The following is a 25009-nucleotide window of genomic DNA, read 5'->3' as shown; positions in this document are numbered from 1 at the left end:
AAACAGCACCGTCTCGTGCACTTGTTCTCGCTCTCGCCCTGCAAGGGAGCCTTCGTTTTCTCCAACGGAGCCCATCACAAGTGAAGGAGGATACGTAGACGCTTCCCTTCCACTGACATCCAGGTCAACTTAATCAACCTTCCATTTGCACAGCACGATCCCGCTGAGTAGGTGAAAAGGTCGCGCAGCATTTACACACACACTGGAGCGCTTCTTCCTGTGGGGGCAACTCGAACCACGAAATCTGCGGCATCTTTGAATCAGTAAGCAGCAGCAGCAGCAGCACGGGCATACTGGATTTGAAAAGCTTAAGTTCACTCGAGTCCCTGCTGGGTTGTGTGAACAATTACAGCCCATCACGGGGTTATCAGTTGTCCGGCAAAGTCACACAGAAAATCTGCGACTTAAAAATGTGACGTTGAAAATGTTTGTTTGCCTTCTTGCCGGGAGTTACTAGATCAATACCACTCAGATACTGTTGCATATAGAGCGAACAGGGAAACGCCAAAACAGGCTCTGCCCAAAATGTAAAAAGAAAATATGTCTACTGTAAACTATAAAGCTGGCCAAATAGCTTCCGTGTATGTCTTGCTACCATACAGCCGTGAGAGTGATATTAATCTCTCCCCCAGCTTTTAGCAGACAGCGAATAAGCGTAGCCTTTTGTTCAAAATGGTAAATTTTGCCCTTTTAAAGTGGCACAAACTGCTGCTGGTTCGGTTTACAGCAGACGAGGGAGCCTGACGGTCGTCTACTGCACATCAAAATACCAAAACTATCTCATCAAGATATCTGCTCTTCACTGCCTTTATATGCTTATGAAGACGATTTCATTCCTCTTGAACATTTAATTGTTCACAAATCTGTGAGCGCCACCAACGAAAGGCCCACCCGTCTTCATTGTATTATGGCGAAGACTGAAAACTCAGGGACTGATTTCTAAACTTGGGCAGTACCACTTTCTAATAATGTGTCCGTTATAAAGAGCCCGTAAGTTGCAGTGGACTCAGTGATTGCAGATGCTTTGTGCAGAGTCATGAGCCATAGGAACAGCTTCCTTCCAGCAACACAGTTGTAATTTTAGCTCTAACATAACATCAACCCTCCAACCAGGGAAACATTTGAACGTTTCGTGTAGCCTATCACCATGTTTGGCTACATAGAGCACAAGGCAATATGTGTGTTGTCTTTCGACAGTGTCGAGTTAATTCAGTTTCTGTTACTTGCAGCCAGATGACAGTAGAGGATTCGGTCTGCCGGGCATCAGCTCCACAGCTGCTCCGTGACAACTGAGCACATTTTCTTTCAATCCAGTATCCACACGTTAAATATTTGAAAGTTAAAGGATGAAGTCAACAGGGCGCGTGCACGCATATAAATGACACTCGACCGTGGATTCAAACGCGCTGTGACACTGTCAGGACACACTCACAACACACACTCATCCCCTCCGCCCTGTTTGCCACTGGGTTCCTCCTGATGGCTCAATTATTCATCAACCTCAACATACGAGGCTTTTCATTACACATTTATTTTTCCCTTCGCGGTGCCACCGTGAGGGCAGCAGGCAGCCGGCATGCTGTGCGCGCCTTTTTGATGTGCCAATTATCTGCCCGAATGTCGACTGGTCAGTGTATCAATTTATACAGTTAATGATGGTAGATTCCAGTCAGCATCATCGCCGTCACACTGTCATGACCTGCTGGTGCACTTACTGGTCTAGATGTCTTCCACTTAAAGGTCTACAGCAAACCTTCAATTTTTTGATATTTAACTCACTCTTTGGACAACATATTACTATAATGTTGGCAAGGGAGTATCAAACATGAATACTTATACAGAGTTGTCTTTAGAATTGTTGGACAGGTGAACAACCAAGGTCAACATGTCCACTTGCCAGCGTCAACCCAGCTATCTAACGACTCATTTTACAAATATCCACCATTACTTTCATCGATTTGTCCGCACAAAAAGATGCCATTTCAAATTAGAGGTGTGCTAATATTAGCATGCTGATTTCAGGTTCATCAATAGCTTTGCTAGCCGTACAAGCAGTGTGGCTTCACCTGACCTGACACAGGTCGTACTTAGTGGAAGTGAGGACATACAAAAACATGTACCTGAGTCAAAGTTTGTAATTCTGGGTTGCCCAGACGTCTGTCTCTCTTTATCAGTTAGCTAACTGGTGATAAAATGAGTAGTGCTCGCCTGGTGGATATGGCATTTTTATTTGATTTCTTTTCATGACTTCCTGGTTATGAGGCCCCCTGCTGGAAAGACATCATAGACCAGCACCAAATCTTTTAGGTGCTGGTCTATGCTGAATTTTCCCATGGCGTCATGTTAAATCTTTACCTCGGTTCGAGGAAAGTTTGAATAAAATAATGATAATAGAGTCATAACTGACCTTGTTTGCAGATCGAGGTGTCCTGTCAACAGTTTTACAGACTCTTTTCCAATGGCGGTCTATGGGAAAAATGTGTTTTTTTGCCCACTGGGTAAAAATTAGAATCGCGGCTAATGCAAACACACAGTGCTTTACAGTGCAAAGACTCGAGCGCAGATGAAACAAACACTGCGTTATTTTCAGTCTCACTTTATTTAACGATGATGTGAAAAGTAAAGGCTGTCCATAACATTCAGACAATAAAAGAAGAATGTTATTCAAATCCCCCTTCCCCCCCAATAACAACTAATGGCTCCAAAAATGTTCAGGTGTTCCAAGTGTGATACTTATTTTATACAACTTTTTCATATCTATACCTCATCTGTACATAACATAGTTACAGATACTGTAAATTAAAAAAAAAAAAAAAAGACTTCCAAGTATCCTTGTAGCGCATTTGTGAAATATCTCCTATGTAAAAATGAGAATGTACGTAAAGATCTTTTACATATACATATATATAGTTCTCTATTCTTTCTGTAATAAGAAAACAAGTTATTGCCCCTCTTGAACATGTTGCATTTAACATAGGTTTTGTTTACCATTTTTAAACTCTTAATTAAACTTAACTCCATGTGATACCACATATCAAACCGACAAAACAGTAACAGTATGGACCTGTGTGTTTTTTTTTGTTTTTTTTTTTCACTAAATATATACGTCATATTGTTATATTTTTGGACATGTATGTTTTCGTGTTCTCCAGAAACCCTGATGACGACACATACAAAGATATAATTATATACGTATATGTCACTTGGATCTTCAAACTGAAAAGGTAAAAAGACCTGTGGCAAATACAAACCATCAGCATGACGTTGTTTATTACAGGAAATTATGAGCCCTTGACCTATCACAATTGCATTTGAACAATTTTTCATCATCCATGTTGAAATGATTCATAATAAAAGAAAAAAAAAAAATCAGGGCACATTTAAAAAAAAAACAAAAACAGAACCATACCTGATGATCTGCATTTGGCATTTTTGATGGACTAACAAAAAAAGTCATTTTGCAATTTGGTAAATGCCAGGAGCGAGTTATTAGGATTGATCGTTTGCTACTACTTTCACTTTATTGCCCTCAGTGAATAACTGCTAAACCAGTAGCATAGTCCATATGACGATGTTGAGTTTGTCCACTGAGAATCTTGGCATTGACATGTGTGAGCTGATCAACAGGCTAAAAATCAAATCAAATCCATGTTGTGTGTGGACACGAACTGGAAAAACCAAATTGCCGGTGAGAGGATGAAACGACAGTGGGTTTTGTCACGACAGTTGCAAAAACAGAGGTAACTCTGTGAATTATACATTTCATTTCATGCCGTCTTGAGAAAGCCAAATACCAAATATTCCATACATGGACACCATCATCAGGGTATCAGCAAATTGTACACAATCACATATAATGTAATATATAAAATGTGCAGTTGGTTTTTCTTCTCCTGAAGGAAGAACCAACCCTTGGATAATGTCTCTCACTCACTTGTCAAGTGACCATGATTCTCTGGTTGGCAAAGGTGCGGGAGAAGCCGTGACTCCTTGGAGGCCTGTGCTCGGGGTTTCCCTGCTCCTGTGCTCAGCAGGGGCCGGAAGGGGGAGGAGCTCTTGCAGGAAGTCACCCTGATATGTCCGATAGCAGGTGGATCCCTGCTAGCTTGCCTCCCGCTCCATGTTTGTACTCCTCGACCTGCCTTTTCGACCGAAGACTGATTTGACAGTATTTATGATCAAGATGCCAGTTTGGGGAGGACATCCACTCCGGCTGAAGTGGAGCTTTCACCAAGTCCTCCCACACTGTCCCATGCATTGAGGCATTGAATTTAAATAAATCTATGACACGTCATACAATTTACAGATGTGTGGCCAATGTTGTTGTTTGCTGGGTCAGCGCCATTTTTACCCTATGTACTGTGGATCCTGCAGGCTACAGTATAAGACAACAGGCACAGCGCTCAACAGACGCCTTAAAAACTAAAAACCAAGACACCAATGGTGAAACATATGCTGAGAACAAACTCACTTCTCACTCCACAGAAAGTCCTTTTTTTTTTTTTAAAGTCCGTAGTCCCTGTTCGCTTTTCTCCTGCATGAGGACAGTTTTTACAAAAAAAACACGACGACACTGTGTCGATGACCGTTTTTGCTCAGTGCAGCCTTCTCGGGCCGAGTTCAACGGCACTGAATTTCCATAGCAACTGAGGTATGTTAACTGTTGCTAAGTGTGAAGTGATCTGACACTCAATATGAAAGAAAGCCCTGTGTCTGTGCTTTATGCTCTATCACCGTGACCAGCAGTGGCGTCGTCACCACCTTGGAACCGAAAGCTACAGCCGGTTGGGGCTTTTTACACGAGGCTCCCGCGTGCTCGTCGTCATCTCCTACCTCTCGTGGAAATTCAGGTCGACCGTTTGATCCAAACTAGCTGTTGAACTGGTAGACCTACATCCTTTCCAGCATCACTTCTTGAGTTTTATTTCTTCCGAAAAAGTTGTGTGATTTCAGAGTCTCGTGCCCTTTTTTTATTCGCCATTGACGTGAACCCCGTCACCCTTGCCTGTGCTGGTTAGCTGTGAGGGCTAGATCAGATGGACATCTTAACAGTCTGTGGAGACCACTCTGTGGGGATCGATATGACCAGGCCCCGTCACTAATGCCTCGTCTGAAAAGCACCTGGATTCATAAGGTGCTCTCTTTAAGTGTACGTCTGAATGTGTGCATTTCTTGGCATATAACACACACGAATAACAACTGTGGAACACTCTTGCGGTGTTTTTTTTTCTTGTTTTTTTTTTTTTAGCTCTATACTCTAACATATGCAGCCTTGGAGACCTGTTAAAAGGCATAGCGTCAATATTCTGTATAACATGCTTTCTGAGGACATATTAAGCAAGTTGTAAAGTATGAAAGGCCGATGCAAAGTCTGATGTGAAATCTCTGATGAGACCGGTGGTGCAAATTTAGCAAAGTGGATAGAAGAAACATGTGCATCTTGCTCTGAGTTAAAGGAAAGGGCCCCCGGTGCCTCGCAAGCTTTGATGTATCTCTTACTTTGCTGCCCTTAAGCTAATTCATCAACAGTTACACACATCACCCCGCATCTCTTTCATACATGTCTAATTCTTCGTAGGGAGCCTTGTTTGATAAGCTTTCCATTCGAATTGTTTCCGATAACCTGCCTCTGTCGCAGCTCCACGCTTAGACTCCCTTCAATTGTCCATTCACAGCATATACAAAGCTTACAGTACATCAAAGTCAGAAATGATTATATTTACATGTCTCCACGCGAATGGGAACGGGTTGGATTATTTCCTTTGTTGGGTATTGTAAATTCCGTGTCTCCACACAGGTGTACAGTCACTGAAGCAGTGAAATACTCAAGTTAGATGACGAGCTCACACGAAGCAGCGAGCACATACGTACAACAGATAAGGAACAGAGACAGACGACCCCCTCTGAAGCAGATAAGGCTACACGTCAGGTCAGGGCTGGTCCACTGCTCTCCCGCTATTGTGGTGTCAGTGTGTTTGTGCATGTGTGTGTAGTTTGTGTATGCTTGTGTGTATGCCTAGGCAAAGGGGAGCACATGAACAAGGGGACATTGCTGTGAATCATGGGAGTTTGTAAGGGTCATCCAGTGCCCACTCTGTGTCCTCCCACCCCTTCCTGACTGAGGGTTTCAGTTCTCAAGAGAGGCCAGGGTGAAGAGGATCGAAGAGTGAAAACTCGGCCCTCCCCCCTCCCTCTCTTCTCCCCCTGTCCTCCTTGTTCTGAGACAAAATACGCACATACGCTGATGATATCAGTCTATTTGTTGTAGAAAATAAGAACCATATGTGTCTCCTCTGCAAAGAGCCAGGTGGGGGAGTGAATGGAGCTCACAGGCCAGAGACCATTACCCGGTAGGAGGGGGGCATGTGTCTGTGCCGTGGGCTGGACCCGGGGCTGCCGTTGGGGCTGGTGCAGCTGGCATCAACCCCTCCTATGGAGGGTAAGTAGGCATGGTGCAGGATGGGCAGCTGCAAGGACAGTCGACGCTGTATGCTGAGGAAAGAGAAGGAAAGTTACAGTGTAAGAGGCAGAGAGAGTCAGTGCATCTATTGAAGTGCTGCCGTTGATTATCATTTTGAGGTATTTCACATGTGTATCCATATTTGTATGGGAGGTTTTCTTTTAGTCCACATTTTTCTGGAAGTTTGAAGTTAGTTATGATTTACCTCCCCTTACCGCCAGACAGGAGATATATATTTGATGATTTTGCGATTATATGCAGTCACAAAAAAAAAATCAGTATTGCTATTGCGACAAGATTCATAAATAGTGGGAATGATTTTTGATTATTTATTTTTGCACCAGCTATTATAATCATGATGATATGACATTTGTTGGGGTCACCGAACAAACATTTTTGTCTTAGATCTGGAGGACAAGATGTGCAGGCCAGGACATTTCTGCAGCACTCCAGTGCTTCATTACAATGCACTTTTTAGCTTTATCGAAAAATGTCAGCCTCCGTCATATGGATAGTGCACTTGGCTATAGTGTTATTTTGATAATATTCCATTCATTCAATTCCATATCAATTGTGCTGCCCTTTACCTTTTTTTAATGTCAGTCCCAGCATTTTTCCATTGAACAAGACAAAAACATCTCAATACTTTGGCCTAATTAGTCTTATTCATTATGAAAACGTAAAGAGTAAATTGACACCACTATGTTGAGTTTTTGTTTGTGTTTTTAGGGTTGCAATCCCCGTTTATAAGTTGCTTTAATTTTAGCATGGTCAGAACTTAAAGTATAGTGAGGGTTAGGAAACTTAATATTTTGGTGAAATAAAGAATTTGCTGATGCAAAAAAAAAAAAACAAGTGACCAATGTGAATGTACCTACTTGGTACAGTGGGTTGGATTCTTTTTCTACTACATGAGATAAAATCATAGAAGATTATGTATTACTATAAATAAAAACAGTCATAGCAGTACACAATAAAACATTACATAACACGGTCAGGTCTAATTCTAATTTGGGGAAGTACTGACGAATACACAAGGGAAAGACACAAGGGACAATGGTGGGATTCTACGCCACATGTAGAGGACCTGCAGTTAACTGTCAGAATCATGGCTGGTTGCTAGTTAAATGGAGTACTATCATAATCACACACACATGCAGTGATGAAACTGGACAGAGACATGCTGCAGATCATACAAGCCCTCAGCAATTCTTCTAATTGTTGTTCCTGTATTCTTCAGCACCCACATTCCCTTCTCCACTTCTCCGTACTAAACCCTTAATCCACCGTGCCTCCCAGCTTCTGGGATCATCTGACAAAAAGAACATTTCATGCTTCCGCCTGCTGTGACAGTTCGCACCCTACCTCGCCAGTGCTAGCGCCACTGCCAGCCGTTTGCAAGAAAATTACATAACCAAATGCCAGTTATGTAAAAAAAAAAAAAAAATTAAGGGGGTGGGGTGGGGGGGTGAAATTCAAGCCCATTCAGCGATAGACCTAGAAAAATGTCTTAATTAGGTGAACTTTGAAATATTAATGGTCCTCAGGCCTAGTCAGTCCCTCTGACCTGTTCTATTTGAGACAGAAACACATTCCCTCTCACTCAAGAAGAATTATTAAGTTTTCTGGTGCTTCTGATGCACCGAATGTGAAGTGACATTACACTTAACCGTTACATGTACCTGGTGCCTGACTTGGCCTTCATCTTGACACAAAGTGTTAACCATTCGTCCTCCTCTACCTTTACCTCCTTTCTCACTTCTTTCTATTTGCCTCCTCTGTCTCTCTCTCTCTCTCTCTCTCTCTCTCTCTCTCGCTGCCTCTTCATCTCTCTTCCCTCCATGTGATCAAACATTCATGCGGCATGGGAATAGCTCCTAGTGTTCCTTTACTTCTGTTCTCCTCCCTGTCTATTTTCAGAGCTGCTTCCAATGCGAGCTGTAAATCACTGGTTACATAAGCCTCTGTGAGTCTCTACCTCTTTCTTTCTCTCCTCCTCCTTATCTCTGTCTCTCTTTCCTATCTAAACATCCTCCTCTCTTAATCCATCTTCTCTCTGTAACTGCCCTATTCACAATATTTCACCCCCCCCCACACCCCCCCGTTTCTCTGCAAGTCTTTCCCTTCTCCGTCCGTCTGTCCCTCTACATTGTGCATTCTTCTCCTCGTTCTAGTTAAATGAGCGCCAGAGTACGAGCTCTCAATGATGCATGAGGTCTCCCCCCATTGATGAAGTCGACATCCCTCAGCCCCGCAGCCTTATGAATAGTAAATCAATGTAGATCTGCATTTGTCGCATGAGTGTTTTGAGCGTCCTAGACCGTCTTCTTTTATAAGTTGGGACAACAAATCAATCGGCAGCGCGTATTCGTGCTCAAATTGTCCACACGCGCGTGTTTGAACTGAAGCTGCAGTGGGGCCAGGAACGGTGGGAGAGCGCACAAACGGCTCTTATGTGGTTATATGTATGTTGATGTGCGTAGGAGAGGAAAGTACAGGGGCCGGTCCATGCTTTCACAGGGCTCTGTTGCCAGAGCAACCGCCCGAGAGCTGCTGGTGGTTTGCGAAACATGTGATGTGTAGTCTGATGAGAAAGCTGACAAGACGGGGTGGGGTGGGAGAGGGGAGAGGGACAAGAGGGTAGAGGTGCTGAAGAAAAGGGAGAGCTCACTGTTCGGGCGAGTTGATATCCTCCAGAGGACCTCTGTTTATTCTGGAAGGGTCCATGGAGCCCCACTGCGCCTGGGGCTTCTGCTCCAGGTGGTTCTTTAGTATCGACTTCTCTCCGTCTGCAGTGAAAAGACATGTCGGCATCATGAGAAATACGATCGGCTGTGTCAAACGGGATGTCACACTCATGAGTCGCAAGCGCCCGGCACCTGAGACATGACAGAGCGCCAAACCTAACACCTGGAGTCTGGATCTATGTTGTTTCTCCAGGTGTTCGGGAGGAGGAGGAAGAGGAGGAGGAGGAGCTGACGGTGCTTTATGATGTTTTGGATCCAGACACCATTTAAGGAACGATAAAAATATGGACCCACCAAACAAATGCATCAATATATAGTGAGATATATAGTGAGAGTCATGATAGTTCACTCACACAAAAGTGGAAAACATCTGATTGAAGTGTGTTTCTATTAATAATAATAATAATAATAATAATAATAATAATAATAATAATAATAATAATAATAATAATGTGCTTCTATATTGATACGGATTGCCTTTATACTCACTGACACACTATGTGATTACGGATACTGAACCAGGAGAACCGCAACAAAAGATAAACTCTCAAATAGCCACAATGTTGTGTAATCAAATCACATTATAAAGCACAGGTAAAAAAAAAAAAATCAAAATAAAACTGACAGTAGAAGTGGAAATGAAAACAAAGGGAAAGACATCATGAAAATAAGACAGGCCAAGAGAAAAGAAGCCTCATCTAGACAGGAAGACAAAGGGGAACAAACCAAGGCTTCCTAGCATGATTTCTACATTCTCCAGGATGTTACAGGTGATGAGGTTGAGACACAATAAGAGTCGCAGTAAACAACCTCATCAGCATCCCAAAATTGTACCTGGAGAGTAATGGACTGATCCCTTTTCTCCCCTGCAAAGTTTTTTTTTTTTTCCAGATGTCCCAGATTTCACAGCACTTGCTGACCTGATTCACTGATCACAGCACTCCATGTCCCAATTGGACTTCTGAGCTGGCTGAACTCTTTGGTGCAGACTAGTCCTCCTTTGCATTTTGAGAAAAAAAAAAAAGCCTAACCTTGTAGCTCTCCCAGCTGTGTTAAAAGCACAGACTCGGATATTTATACACTTCATTATGGATTCAGAGGATGTGTTCATTCCACAAAGGCGTTTTTTTTTTCCAAGTGTCACTAGACCTCAGAGCCAGCCCGAGAATTTTACTGCACAATAAGACTTTGAGCAGTTTTGAAATTAAATGTTCAATGTGCAAATGTGTGGAAAGCGAATCAATCAAGCAAATTAACCCGTAAATCTCAACATCTGTTCATTAAAGTTTCACATTTACCAAGAGCACAGACAGTAAAACAGCACAAAGAACAGCGACTGTTGGCTTTAATTCAATGCAGTCATAAGCAGCTGCTCGGTTTACCTGTGACTGGCTGATCTGCAGTGCACAGATTTCTGCCTGTGGACATCAAATTTTCAACTCCCCCCTCAGAGTCAGAGTCAGAGTCAATGGAGTGGCGCTCGGACTTATTTCTCCCCTGTCAGCTGCTGTAACCATATTATTTATTCATAATTTATACTTTCAACTGTGCAACACTGACTCAACAGTACAACAGTTGTGTGATTCAACTGTGCAACACTGCTATACTCTGGCATATATAGTATTTGTTTATTTTATGAATTTTTCTTTTAATTTCAATGTCTAATTCTTTTCAGATAAATTGGTGTTACATAATGTTATTAAATGTATTATGATGCACTTATTTTATGTATTTTTTATTAGCTTTTTATTTGTTATTTTTCCATTCATATTGTTGTTCTTTATATATACAAAGTATATATATGTATCTACTGTATATTGTAGTTATACATTCCTATTTTTAACATATTTTCTGTCTTTCTATTTTTCTTTATATATCTTTAGTTTTATATTGACATACTTTATATTGTAGCATGAAGCACATATTTTACAATATGTATTTAATTTCCTATATATGTCATTGTTGTGGTTATGTTTTTGTAGTATATACCTCTTATTTTTAATTCTTCTATTTTTTTTGTATCTCTTTTTGGTTCATGTTGTTGGAAATTGGAATTTTTGTAGGATGCTCAACATACTTTTACATATTTCCTGTTCTTACAATATAACTCTATATAATCATTATTATTATTATTATTATTATTATTATCATTATTATTATTATTTATTTATTTATTTATTTATTTTTCTCTATATATCTTATTATTTTCTCTATATATCTTATTGTTGCTCTATATTACTAGATATTACAACACGTATATTTACACATGTCTCATTCTTCCCATTTCTTTATTTTTCTCATAATTTTTCTATGATTATAGGATTATCATTTTCTGTAGACCTGTTTCTCTCCCACAGTGTAACACAATTTCCCCTCGGAGGTCAAAAAAGTACTTTGCTTCTTGTTTTGGCCTAAAATCAGGTATCAGCATCCAGGCCGTCAGAAAACCACACCTCATCTGTCATCACTGGTGTTCTCCAGCATCGCCATGTGCTGGTACATATTCATGAAGGCAGCCAGTGAGAGAGAGCGAGAGAGAGCGAGAGAGAGAGAGAGACAGAGAGACAGAGAGAGAGAGACAGAGAGAGGGAGAAGGAGAGGGGTGGAGTGTTGCTTCTCACCCTTTGTGAGTGAGCGTAATCGCTGTTGACACGGCGTTCTACTCTTATAACAGCCACTCATTCATGGCCCCCCAACACATTTAGACCAGCTCTCTTATGAATACTGATGACTACAGTTGGGAGCCGGCGATGATGATGATGATGATGATGACTGTCAGGCATAAGCAGACTGAGGCCGGGAAAAGTTTATATGCTGCTGATCTTTAAAGGAGGCTTAATGACCTGTGATTTTATTTCCATAATGTGTGCCGGATTGATGTTGGCGAGCAGCACCCGAACGCGCCGTCTCTCTTTGTCTTAGCTCGCGTCTCAGAACTGACAAGATCATTATCGCGAACACCTTAACAACCTAGAGACTAATACTTCTCTCTCGTAATAATAAAAAAAAAAGTAATGGCAAGATGAGCCAAATATGAACTTAAGAGCAATATAAGTGCAGCACGGTATTCATTCAGTTGCAGTATCAGTCTGTCTTTAGCACTAACTGTTTTTATCACTGTCTAACTACATTTGTTTTATCGTATGTAGCAGTCGAACATAGAAATGTAGTTTTATTGATGAATTCAATTGGGAAAAGTATTGATATATAGTAAATAGAAATTACATCATCATTCAACTCAAGATAAATTGAACTGTCACTATCTTTTGCTCCCTCGCCAGACAGCTAGTTCGTGGCTCTACTTTTGCCTTTCGGTTCACAAAAAATCTTTGGACATTATGTGCTGTCTAAATTTTGAAAAGATCTGCTACTTAGTTTGTATCTTAAGACTAATTATCTCACCCTGTTTTTGCCTTGTGTCTCTCTTGACTTTTGTCAGTGATACAATCTGTACATCAAACTTCTAAACCCGCCATCTTTTTACATACTTGCCTCTCTTTCTTTCACCTTCTAAATATCAAACCCGACTTCCAGCGCAGTCCTATGTAACTTCAGGGACAAAGTACCCTTTCATACATGGAGATTTGGTTGTGATTGAGACAAAATTGAAACACATGCAGTGATGCACCTACATAATGACACAAAAAGACACCCCATTTGTGTTCCATTGTTGTGTCCGGTCCCTTTGCCCCCATGTAAATACTGGATCATTAAACTGTACTCACTCATTAAAAGGTTGAGGAGTGGAAGTCTGAAATAAGCAGCCACTGAAGGCTGTGAGGTCTCTTTTGGAAGCTGCTTTTTGTAATTTTCAAACTTTGTCCTGATTTAAAATGACCACGCCTGCATGCACTGTGGTCTCTTCTGCCGCCTTGAAAAGGGGGCAGGAATTTGTCCTTTACCCAAAACATCTTTAAGAATAGGTTTGTTTCTTGAAAGATAAGTTATGCACGTCTTCTTTGTTCCAAAAAAAGTGTCTGGCTATATTTGTATCTGCTCTCTCCTGACAACCTACAGTAACCACGGCAGCACAACATAAGGAGTCTGTCTAAAATAGATGTATTTCTATAAGCCCACACAATTTGAATCTTAGTTGACTTAAGAGAGCTGGGTATCAGCTGCCAGCTGCTGCCAGTACTTTAGAGAGATTACTCTAAACAAATGGAAAATGTGAGAATGTGTTTACTGAAATCACTGCTTGGGAGTGATTTGCACTATTTCTGCTTTGCGTGTTCAGTGACTTGTATCTATCCGTAAGTTTTAATGAGCACCATTTTAACCCTGATGGCAGTTACATGAGATGTCTTGTAAAATCTTTCAAATCACTGACTAACACAGTTTGATTCCGTATTCTGACTGTGAATAATATAAGGTTAAAAAAAAAAGAAAAGAAGAATCTTTGACTAATTATCTCCTTGCTCAGTGTTCTGCTCCATCAACCAATTGTGCAACAACACAGAGCTTCTTTTATTTAAAAATCTGTCTAATATCAGCCCCCCCCCCCTCACCCAACCCCGCCGCCATGACGCATTTCAAAACCTGAAAAAAAAAGAAGAAAAATTAGGCTAGAATAGGAGGGTGGTGCATGTCGGCTGCGAAAGATGAGAGGCAGTGAAGAAGTAGAACAAACTAAAACACAAAGAAAATGCATTAGGCGCGCCGCTTCTTCTTGAATGTACTCTCTAACTGCCATCGGTTCATTACTATGAACTTTTCACAGATGAGGAACCTTCTCAGGCAATTCCAATGCGCTCCGCTCCCAAAACCGCAGAGTGAGCGCAGCTGTTTTGCTCCCTTACCTCCCAAAACTCAGACAGATCCATTAGACACCCCCGAGAGCGGCTTTGTGCCAGGCGCGTGCATCAGACGTGCCGGAGCTAACTGCTGCAACGTCACCGTCGCCCCGCGTCTGTTAAAAAAATGGAGCCCTGATGCAAAGCGATGCTGCTGGGGTGTAACGATTCAGTGATTCACTTTGAGGAGCCCGCCTTCATAATGTCTAAGACACAGCTGCATCGACTCGAACAGCCTGCATTGGGTAGAAGTCAGGAGGGTAAACCGACACAAGCTCTCTCTGCTGGAAAAGGCTGAGATGATGTACATCTTTATGCTTCAGCACCTGATAGTTTACTCTGTGTGTGTTTTTTCCATATGCCTGCCTCACCCAGTGGCACACATGAACCGCCTCCCCATCCCTCCTTTCATCTTCTCTCCATTGTTTTTCTCATTGTTCACCGCACGCTAAATAATTAGGTGCAAAATGTGCAAGCGTGGACTCACTCTACCACCTGTATTGTTGATAAAAGTGTGATGAAGGTGTGACTACCGGATGTGTACAACTTGATAAGCGGCAGTGGAGGAATGCAGGTACTGTGGCTAATCTAATGACTCATTCTGAGAGACGTCACAGATGCGTGCAACTCAGACAGAGCGCTCCTGTGTCCCTTCTTCACCTGCAGCTGACAGAAGCTCCAGCAGTGGAGTTCAGGGTATTTCTTTAAGCTGCATTAAAACCCTTTACTAAAGCCAGTGAATATGCAAATGTTCACACGTATTGCAAGGGTTTATTATTAGATGATATATGAGGATTAGTTTTCTTTTCTTTTTCAATAGTGTTCTCTTTATAGTGAATATGCCCACATGTGAACCTCATTACAGCTAAGACGGGACACTACTACTAATACCAAACTACACTTTCTTGGTTGAATTTTAAAGGGATATTCTGGTGTAAATTTAATCCATGGTGTAACACGCCGTGACACCGAGTACGACCCCCCTCGAGAGATCAAGTTTGCAGACTGCTAGTTTACATAGTTTTAGCTACATCAGAAATGACCGCACGATAACAATACATTGCAGTATACGCCTCCAGCAAGAAACCACCATCAAAAAGCCACAAATAATACTCAGAACAGCACCAAACTTCAGCAACAGTACAAACAGGGTCACAACACATAGTTCAAGGCATCAAACCTCCTCTGGCTTAGCTGGACTGCTATAGTGAACACACCTCACCACTCTCCTGCAACAGCTTCTTGTTGTGGGGAAGCCCTGTGAGTCAATTACCGAGTGCCATAGAGTTCCGCAGCTCAAAGATGAAAATGTATGATTATTACTCCATGGAAATGCAATGAAATTTCATATGTGTCTTACCTACCAGCTTATGACAGATATTATCGAGAGCGGACAGGGAAAAGAACGGAATTGAGCATTTCTAAAAGCACTCGGTAATCGACTCGCAGGGACTTCCCCACAACAGGAAGCTGCTGCAGGAGAGTGGTGAGTTGAGTTCTCTTTACAATAGAAATCCGGCTAAGCTATTTGTGGCTTTTGGATGGCGGTTTCTTGTTGGAGGCATAGACTGCAGTGTTTTCTTATCGTGCAGTCATTTTCTGAGGTTGCTAAAACTACGTAAGCTATCGGTCTGCAAACTTGATCTCTCGACCCAGTCGACCTGAATGAAGAAGAAATGATGCACCATCTTGGATTTCACATTGGTCGTTTTCGCCGGAGTAAAGTTATGTGGAGGAAGATGTCATCAGCATATTGTCAGTCGTCTGTGAAGTGAAACAATCCCCTTATTGATTGTAGTTTTTCAGTATGAAGAGCGCAAGTGGCGAAAGTCCACACATTCTTCGCTGGAGTAGAACTGCTACAGGTAGTTGAGTAAAAAACAAAAACGGGCTCTGGCAAAAGTAGAAAGACTGATTCAACCTCTTCACTCAAGCAAAACTATGAAAGTTTTGTATCGAAATGTACTCAAAGTATAAAAGTAAAAAGTATCCCACTGAGGGACACTCTGCACCTGTTGTGAAAAGATAACTAAACCTCATGTCAAATTATATAAATTCAAGGACTATTAGACTTGAAGGTAGAATCAGTAGGATTTTACTGAGCTGTTCATAAATGCACCAAAAGATGAGATGCTGAGTCTCATTCCCAAAATGTCAAATACTGACATTCTGGGTTGGTAAAGCATCCCACACAAAAAAATCGAGAAAATAGGAAAATCCAGGCAGAGGGCTGTAGCGTCTCTGCAGACATGAGACACTAACAATGACACAGTGTCCCTCTCTGTGTGTTTCCATTTTGTTTTGCCCGCGGAGTGTGATGTGCACTGAATTTCTGTTTAAAATCAGCCTAATGATGTTGGGAAATTGGCGTCATGTAATGATGCAAAATACAGAGAATGGATTTGGAATGAATTTCCCTGAAATGCACTGAAACTAAAGTGACAAGCCTGTTTTGACGTTAAGTAAATGTAAGGAGTAGAAAGTACAGGTATTTGTGTTAAATGGAAGGAGTAGAAATAAAAAGTTGCGGGGAAAAATAAATCCTGAAGTGAAGTTCCGATAACTAAGTATTTGTACTGCATTGCTTCCCAGCCTCTGTGGAAGAACCTCCTCTTCTTTATGTCAGTGAGCAGGTAAAGTCTCCGATGAGATGGAATGCTTTCCAGATAACAAACTTATTTATTTTCCAAACTTTAAACACATGGTCAGTTTCTTACCTTTTCCATCTGTGAAGTTGCGTATGCTGAGGATGTTGTTGGCGTCCGGGTAATGGTTCTGTTTGATGTAGGGGGTTTTCTCCGGCGTGTCCTGCAGCTGCATGGTCACCTCCTCCAGCTCTTTGTCCAGCTTTTTGAACAGAAAAACACAGACATTATTATACTGGCCGTTTTGTTGTGGATTAGGTACATTTACAGATAAACTAGCTCATTTAGGCAAAAGATTATCAGCCAAAAAGTGCCCAGCGGGGGAAACAACAAACCGCTGCTTGTTTACTTGTAAAAACACATCGAAGAATGCAAAAAGACTGTCTGTCTACCGAAGACATAATAACTTCACTTGTCCTCCAACAGAGTCTCAGTGGCTTTTCAATTGCCGCAATAATGAACAAATGCAACTACAACAGCGGTAATTCATCTCCGAGACATGTGAGAGAAAGCCGAGGTGATTGGCACGAGATTCAAAAATGCCACTCAATGTCAGCACGAGTCAACCTTTTTTTTTTTTTTTTTAATGAAATTAATCAGAGAGAACGTGCAGTGTGGCACAAAGACTCTCTGAGCGACAACGCGACCGTTTGAAGGGATCACAGCTGCTTTTAACAACAACCATTTTATTAAGAATGAATTGAATGACTTTTAGTTCAGTGGAGTTTGCTCTGTCTTCCTTCTTATGTTGGACTTGTTGTTCAGTTACTGCGTCTTAGCCTGCCACCACTGCACCCTTGAACCTCCTTATAAATAATTAAAAAAAAAAAAAGTGGTTCAATTAAATGCATATTCATCAGCTCAGACCTCTGTTATCCTCATGCGGAGGCGGTGGTTATCAGTTTGAAGCCCGTCCAGTCGCGAAGTGTTAGCCTGGTTGACGCTGGTGACTGAGGTGGACGTCTTGGAGTCTTCCTTCTTCTGGTTCTGGGTGAACTTTAGCCTCCGGTTCTGGGTGGCTGCATCTGGGTTGGTTCTCATGGTGATGAACTGGAAAAAAAGGGGGTTATGGGTATTAGTCACAGCTGCACTCTGGGACCCAAAAGCTACACAGAACTGTTTACGCCGCATTTAGAGAAGTGCGAGCGTGAACGTGGCGATGATTAAGCACTCTGGATTTTCGGCGCAGCAGAGCGATACCTGCTCGTGCTCGTTCACACAGAACACTGACCTTGGGAACGAAGACCAGGCAGAGCGTGATGGTGCTGCAAAAGATGATCACCAGCGCCACGATGCAGAACTGGACGTTGGGCTGGTCCCGTGTGAGAAAAGACACGGCGGCACCGATGATGCACATGATGCCCACGTTGTAAACGCTCATCCCGATGTATTTGCTGTCGTTGAGAGCAGGAATGCTCACGTTCCTGGTCTCCCATGCCAGGAAGCAGCCAAATAACTGTCGGGGGGAAAAGGAGAGGAGAAGATAATAGTTTTATCAGACGTCTGAGAGAAGGTTAAACAGACTGTTGATTTGATTTTGGTTATAGAAAGTCTGAACTCATTCATCTTTGTCAGTGCACGGACAGTTAGACAGCTTTAGTGTTTTCTGTCATTTTTTTTCCTCCTTCTAGACCTATCACCAGAGTTTTTCTTATTGAATCCTAATGCTTTGTGATGTTCAATGATCTTTATTGTTCTAATGGGTGGGGTGCGAGGAAATAGTTAATTTCATGTAGCTTTAAGAAAGAAAATCGACCAGAAATCAACCTTTTTAGACAATATATGATACTCAAAGAGGAGAAATATCTAAAGACACTGTTCCAAAGCAGCCTTATGTTTCCTGTCTGTACAGTGTTTATCCGGAGTGAGCTGTTTGTTTGGTGTAACATCAGAGTTGCAGCAGCAGCAGCAGCAGCCTGCTGAATTATTCACTGTGTGCTGCGTAAAGTGGCCTGCCTGCTTATTCTAAAGTCTAAATGGGAGTTAATGGAATGACAAGCAGCAGAATTAAAAGAGCAGTCATCAAGGATTAGTGTGCCTCAGGTGTGTGTTTGCGTGTGTGTGTGTGTGTCTGAGGGCAGGAATGACTCAAACCTTCGTCTTGCTGTGCCGCCCCTCTCTATACCTTATACAGATGTGGGCTGCTGTCGATCACTTTGCACAAACATTCCTTTGTGGCCGTCCTATCGTTTTACATCCGAGCCTAATCTTTTTCTGACTCTCTTTCCGCCTTTCTGTCTTCGACACTTTCCCGTAGTGTTTGCATTCGCTCAATCTGCTTAAGATGACTTACTGCTCCGTCTCCTCCCGTCTGTGTCTCACTCAAACAAAAAAAAAAAAAAGAAAAAAACACAGCGAGGTTTGCATAATTTAAGGTTGTTCCTGCTTCTTGGACATTTTAAAACAGGCCGTGCGGCGGGGAGGTGGACATTTTCTAAGTCTCCCGCACGACGGCAGGTAAACGTGCTCTGCTGATGACGAACAGTATTCAAATGCAATCAGCGATCACAGAACATTTGGAAGTCGGTCTATATGCATCTAGTTAGCAGGAGTTAGAGAATTAATTGTACAGCAGGGCAACAATAGCGACCTCAAATTTCTATCCATGCCCATGTTGTGATGAAAACTGTACCTATATGTCCTTTTGCATGCAATTATGGTAGTTTAAACACTAGCTTATGGTCAAGTAACTGTTATATGACTGTCAAGGTTGGATTTGATTTGATTTGATCAAAGAAAAAAAGGATGCAACCATCACTGAGTTCAAGAGGAGTAATACTAATATATTTAGCATGTGACACAGGATGCATGAATAGTTACCGCAGGGACACAGGATCACAACTGGCTGAATGTATTTTTCATTTCTCTGGATGTTTAATGTTGAATATTGGAACGTATTTCGGAAACAGCATCATATTGCAACATCGATATGAATAGAAAGGCAGCAGTTTTCATTCATACACATTTATGAGCCCGTTAAGATTCAACATCAGCAGATTTGTGCATTCATATCAGATCTCGAGTGTGTAATTCGTGCGTGTGTGTGTCCAGCCTGTGAGCGCATGATGAAATTTTGTTTTCTCTCCTCTCACCATTAGCAGTCCCTTGTAGGCATAGACGATGCCCAGCCAAATGGTCATGTGGGTGTTCTCGCAGTGCTCCAAGAACGGACGGATGGCTATGTCTCGGCCTTGGGGGTCCGCCTGTTGACAACACAAACACAGAAAACGGAGGAAGAGAATTTAATAGAAAGGCCCCCCCTCAAAAAAAGCACCTATGTAATTGTTGTGGAAAAACAAATTAGACTGTTGAAGAAAAGGATTCGAAGTGCCAGCGCAAACAGGCTTAATTTCCTCGAGGAACAATAAAACCGACGAGGAAAAAAAAGCAGTAAACCAGCTGCAGAAGGAAGAAATCCTCAGTTAGAAAAATCAGCTCTTTCCACACTCTTTCTTTTTGCAGGTGTTCTAATTTCACACACAGGGACAAAAGCGACGCAGATCGTCTGCTGCTCGGTCGGAAGGAAGGGTGTCAGTGATCCAACGTCCAGGTGTGTAATCAGACTGGGTCCCGCCGTAGCCACTGGGCTCCTCCAAAGTCGGCTCACGTTAAATTAATCCGTGCTTAGGACGCTAATGGGCACAACTAATGAAGCTTATTCATTAATGTGATTTACACCTTCTCCTTTTCTTCCTTGTTTCTCACTCAGCCTCTTTCGCACTCTCTCCCCAGCCTGCCCCCCCCCCCCCCCCCCCACACTCTTCATTTTCTTTCAGCTTCCTTTTCATTTCCACTCGTCTTTCACCACAGCTGGCGACACAGGTGACTTACAGGGCAAATTAGCACCTGAGGTGGATATTAATACTCTAAAACGCGTCACCTCGCCTCTCTCTTTTCTGCACTCTCTGCTTTAAAAGGCCTTTAACAAGAGCGTTCGTTTGCCCTGGATGAATTCATCTGAGGCCGCGCCAATATATGAAATCTGAGACACCTGGGGCAAGGCTGGGCATGACGCCATGTTGCTCTCTAGGTGTGTGTGTGTGTGTGTGTGTGTGTTTGTGTGTGTGCCTCTCTCTCTTCAGGCTTATTTACAGTAGGACATGTCCGTGGCTCAGCAGATGGTGTGTGTGTGTGTGTGTGTGTGTTTGTGTGTATAGATGTGCACAGGCATCTACGATATAAGCAGATTCCTTTAAGGCAGAAAGCAATATGACGAGAGATAAAACAATGGAGTATGCCGAAATGTTAACTTCCGTCCTCGTAAATTCTACACTCAGTGAGCGCTTCGTTTGATGTGAATGCTCTTTCCATTCATAAATACACGCCTACTCATACACATCCCTCCAGGTGCTTCACAACACCTCTTCCACTAGTCATTTTGACCCCCATATTCTCCACTGAGCTCCCATTAATGGAAATTGCAGCTATCCTCTACGACCTTGTTGAATCGACATTAGTGGCCCTCTATAGGATGATCACCTAAAATTGGAAATTGGCGCTTAAAGAGCTGCGCTGATTCACCCAGCGGTGACGAGGAAGTGGGCCAGTACCCGTATCATTTCTGGGTATCCTTGAAGTGTATTATAGTACAGTTTCCTCGCTTTAATTCCCAGGTTTCTGCCTTGGAAATGCAGCTTCCACAGAGTGTGCCTCATGCAGCGCGCACTCGCCGCCTTACAACATCCGATCCCGCAAAGGATTACGCGTGCAGTTACACATCGCGCGGCGTGACAACATAGCAGGCGGAGAACCCCCTACAACTCAGATGAAGAGTCAAATTTTCCACCATCTGCCGAAGATCCCCGTAACCTTCTGATGTCTCGAAACAGAGGCACATTAAAGAGCGAGGATTGCTTCGGTGGCAGCAAAGTTCACACGCTTTGTCAAAGCACTCTCGTAACCCCTTCCGAGAGTTCCCGTAGCAGCCGCGTGGCTCGTGTCACTCACATTTCGGGACTTGGGATTCTTGTTAACTTTAGGCGAACGGCTGGTAGAGCCTAGCTTTCTGCCTTAAAAGCCATCGAGGAGGTGGAGACACAGGAAAGTGGGGCAGGCGATGACGCACAGACAGACTATTTTTTTCACAAGGAACCACAATTAGTTGACACAGTACAGAAAAGGGATCCTGAGACTTTAACATGACATTTTTCATCGTGCAGCTGCAGGTAACTACTTCATGAAAAAAACATTTTTCAATCTATTTTCAACCTAAGTGATGTGCCGGGACTTGAGCAAGAGAAAATCATGAGATATGCATGAGATGCCCTGGTTTGACCAAGTCTCTGGGCAGTAGCCAGCTGCGGGAATCGTGTCTGGTCACAGGAAGTGACACAGTTTTATGTTTCATGTAAACAATTAAGACAATTATTCTCCAAGCTGCTAGCTGCTTTGGACCATGGTAGTCGTGGTAACCTGGTGTGTGCTTTACGCTTTTTATCTCCTAAATATTTTGACATACAATCAACCTCAGAAGTGAGTGGGAGCATGCTCCGAAATGATGAAGCGAGTGTGGTTAATTTGAAGCGAGTGTGGTTAATTTACATGCGTTTAAGATGGTTTCTGAGCCATTCTTATATGGACAGTACTGTAATATTTTGTTCCTCTTCAGAGCTTCTATGTACAACATTCAATGCCACTATGTGTCGCACCTGAGTATGAGCATCTCGGATCAAAACAAATGTGCAGTTTTTAGACATTTCCTGATTTATATTGTAGCTTATCTCCCTGTATGTCACTTTTGGTTTTACACTTCCTGTCTTTGTCTTATTCCCTTCTTTTGTTAATTAGCCCCAGTGTATCTAAGTCTGTGGTTAGACTCACTTTTCAATTTCTATGTTCCTGTTTTTTTAATATGCCACATTTTTTTGTTTTGCTTTTAGGAGCATTTTTTTTTTGCTCCAATAATCTCACTGACTGCGGGCTGTCCCAGTGACTGTGAAGGCATCATTCCCATAATCACACCATTTAGTGACCGCTTGAGTCCTGAGTGGAAGCATCTGTGGGAGTTATGTTTCTACACTTATTTATCCAGATTTTTTCCTGACCATTTGTCGCCCTTCTGTATAATGGTTCAGCCTTTACTCAGAGCAAAGGTCAGCAAGAGGACAGACAGCAGCTCGTTTTCAAAATCGATAAGTACCTTTAATTCAGGGTGTAAATGTATCCACTGCAGTATGACATGTTAATTGCATGTTGCAAAGAAAAACCGCAGTGGGATCAGGACGCCTCAGCAGAATCTTCATTTATGTATATCTATCTATTTTTGGATGAGCGACCTCTTATTCAAACAACAATTCACCAAAAAGTCACACTTGTTGCAAATCATTCTGTTTATTCAATATGGAGACACATTCTGCATCAGTGCTCTTTACATAGTTGCGGCTCCGAGCAAACTTGTGTCACGAACAACAAAATGATAAGACAAAATGAGATATAATGCTTATTAGGCTCGGGTCTCTATCGCGGCAGAGCAGACAGAGCAGAGCTCTCGCCTTTTGGAGGGGAGCTGTCTGGGGAGTTGCCAGGCAACAGGGCTGTAGGCGGCAGGCCGCCCCAAAGCGGTGGCGATGGCAGTAAAAGTGCCGGTTCACTGTCATTTTTCACAGCATTAGCCCTCTAACAGGATCACTCTGGGAGGGCTGGAGTGGGCACAGCACTGGTGGATTGTCTATGGAGAGATGGAGGCTAGATGAGGCGATGAGGGGAGTGATGGAGGGAAGAGGGAGAGAGATATACAGGGTTGGATGGGGAGAGGACAGGAGCAAGAAGTATGGAGGTACAGATGGAAGTCGAAGTGAATGGAATAATATAGTGATAGAAGGATAAACGACATAGGGGAGAGGTAAGAGAAATAGATGGTGTCAGTCCTGTTCCTCAAAGAGATGAGTGAAGACTAACTTAAAGCGAGGGGAAGAAGGAAATTCAAAAGGAAGCCATAACCAGAGAGCCGAAGAGAGGGCGAGTGAATATGTCAGGGAGAGCGATGGAGAGGCGGAGAGATGAAGGTACAGATGAGACACAAATGATTATAAATTCCGACTGTCTGAATCTCGGATGTGTTTTTTTGACACAGAGAAACAGAAAGATTGGTACAAAAGAAAGTTTTATTTTCTTCTTCTCTGAGCTTATTTCAGCCTATTTACTACACTTGATTTGATAAACTCTCCCATGAATGCACCGCCTGACATCTGAGACTTAAGAGTTGGCTCCTACAAAAATCTAATCAAAATGTCCATTATTTGATTCACACTGTCATTGTTTGACTATTTCGTCTTTCCTTTGATGCTACGACAAAGCTGGAGAACAGGATGCTGTTTGCCAGATGTTTTTTCAAGCCTGTAGTTACCATTCAACAGTGATGTACTTTTGTGTAAAATTCTCTTCAAGTTGACATTCATGCTATACTGAATTCATTAGAAACTGCGACTGCCTGGAAGAGAAAGACAACACGTTCAAAAAACCTAAATATCATGTTTTGGCCAATAATAATAGATTTGTGGTAAACTCTCCACACCATCATTAAAAACTGGTCCAATGTGCAGATTTACAGGGGTTCCTTGACAGAAATTGAATATTGTATTCATAATTGTGTTTCCATGTATCCTGCAACTAAGAATCATTCTGTTTTAGCTACCTTAGAATGGGCGTACAGAGGTAGCAGGTCCTCTTCCATGGAGTCTGCCTTTTCTGCACTGCCATGTTTCTACAGTAGCCCAGAACTAAGAAACCAAACACTGGCTCAAGAGAAGGTCTGTGCGTTTGTTTTTTGCATTTTCACGGTAGTAGGGGAAGGTGAGGCGAGGGGTTATTTCTTCTTCCACACAGCTAGATGCCCCTAAATCCAATAAACCAGCCCATGATAAAGCCATATACAGTAGCGCATCCTCTGTTCTTCCACTATCGCAGCTACAAGGGCTCGTCTCTGGACATGGATCCCACTCTGGCTATATGATGGCCTCTGGCCTGGTGGAGAGCAGGGAGAGATAGACCAACAAGTGAGGGAGGATATGGAGAGCTCACTCATTTTGTCACCTGCAGCTACTTCACACAGAGGTGTCTGTGTGTGTGTGTGTGTGTGTGTGTGTGTGTGTGTGTGTGTGTTCGCACGGGCATATGTCCCCGTAGGCGCCAACGTTCTGTGAGCACACATACGTAACGCGGCCCCGGGCCTGCGTGTGTGCGTGTGTTAGTGTGGGGAACGTGTGTGCATGGATGAGCTATCAGGCAAACAGTGACAGAAACACTCCATCACTCATACTGGCAATTACAACAGAGGAGATTTCAGCACGGTGAAAGAATGAGAGCGAGAGATGAAGACGTCAGATAGGTGTTGTGGGTGGAGCTTTGGACCATAATATTTTTGGA

At 42.6% G+C, this 25009-nt stretch overlaps 1 protein-coding gene across 4 annotated transcripts in view; it reads right to left on the bottom strand.

Annotated features, from left to right (window-relative positions):
* Positions 1 to 3071: 3071 nt before the first annotated feature.
* gabbr2 (gamma-aminobutyric acid (GABA) B receptor, 2) overlaps positions 3072 to 25009 on the bottom strand; it is a 197073-nt gene continuing 175135 nt past the window's right edge. For all 4 annotated transcript variants that reach the window (XM_037093801.1, XM_037093800.1, XM_037093799.1 and 1 more), the window contains 6 exons: positions 19738 to 19848; positions 17877 to 18101; positions 17513 to 17695; positions 16718 to 16847; positions 9132 to 9249; positions 3072 to 6492 (listed from right to left, as the gene is read on the bottom strand). In XM_037093801.1, the coding sequence (XP_036949696.1) occupies positions 6327 to 6492; positions 9132 to 9249; positions 16718 to 16847; positions 17513 to 17695; positions 17877 to 18101; positions 19738 to 19848 (933 nt within the window). In that variant the 3' untranslated portion in view covers positions 3072 to 6326. The remainder of the gene's footprint in view (positions 6493 to 9131; positions 9250 to 16717; positions 16848 to 17512; positions 17696 to 17876; positions 18102 to 19737; positions 19849 to 25009) is intronic.

The sequence above is a fragment of the Acanthopagrus latus genome, chromosome 3 (genome assembly GCF_904848185.1).
Source record: "Acanthopagrus latus isolate v.2019 chromosome 3, fAcaLat1.1, whole genome shotgun sequence".
Lineage (NCBI taxonomy): Eukaryota > Metazoa > Chordata > Actinopteri > Spariformes > Sparidae > Acanthopagrus > Acanthopagrus latus.
Note: the sequence above shows the minus strand (reverse complement) of the source record. Positions and strands in the feature narration are given on the sequence as shown.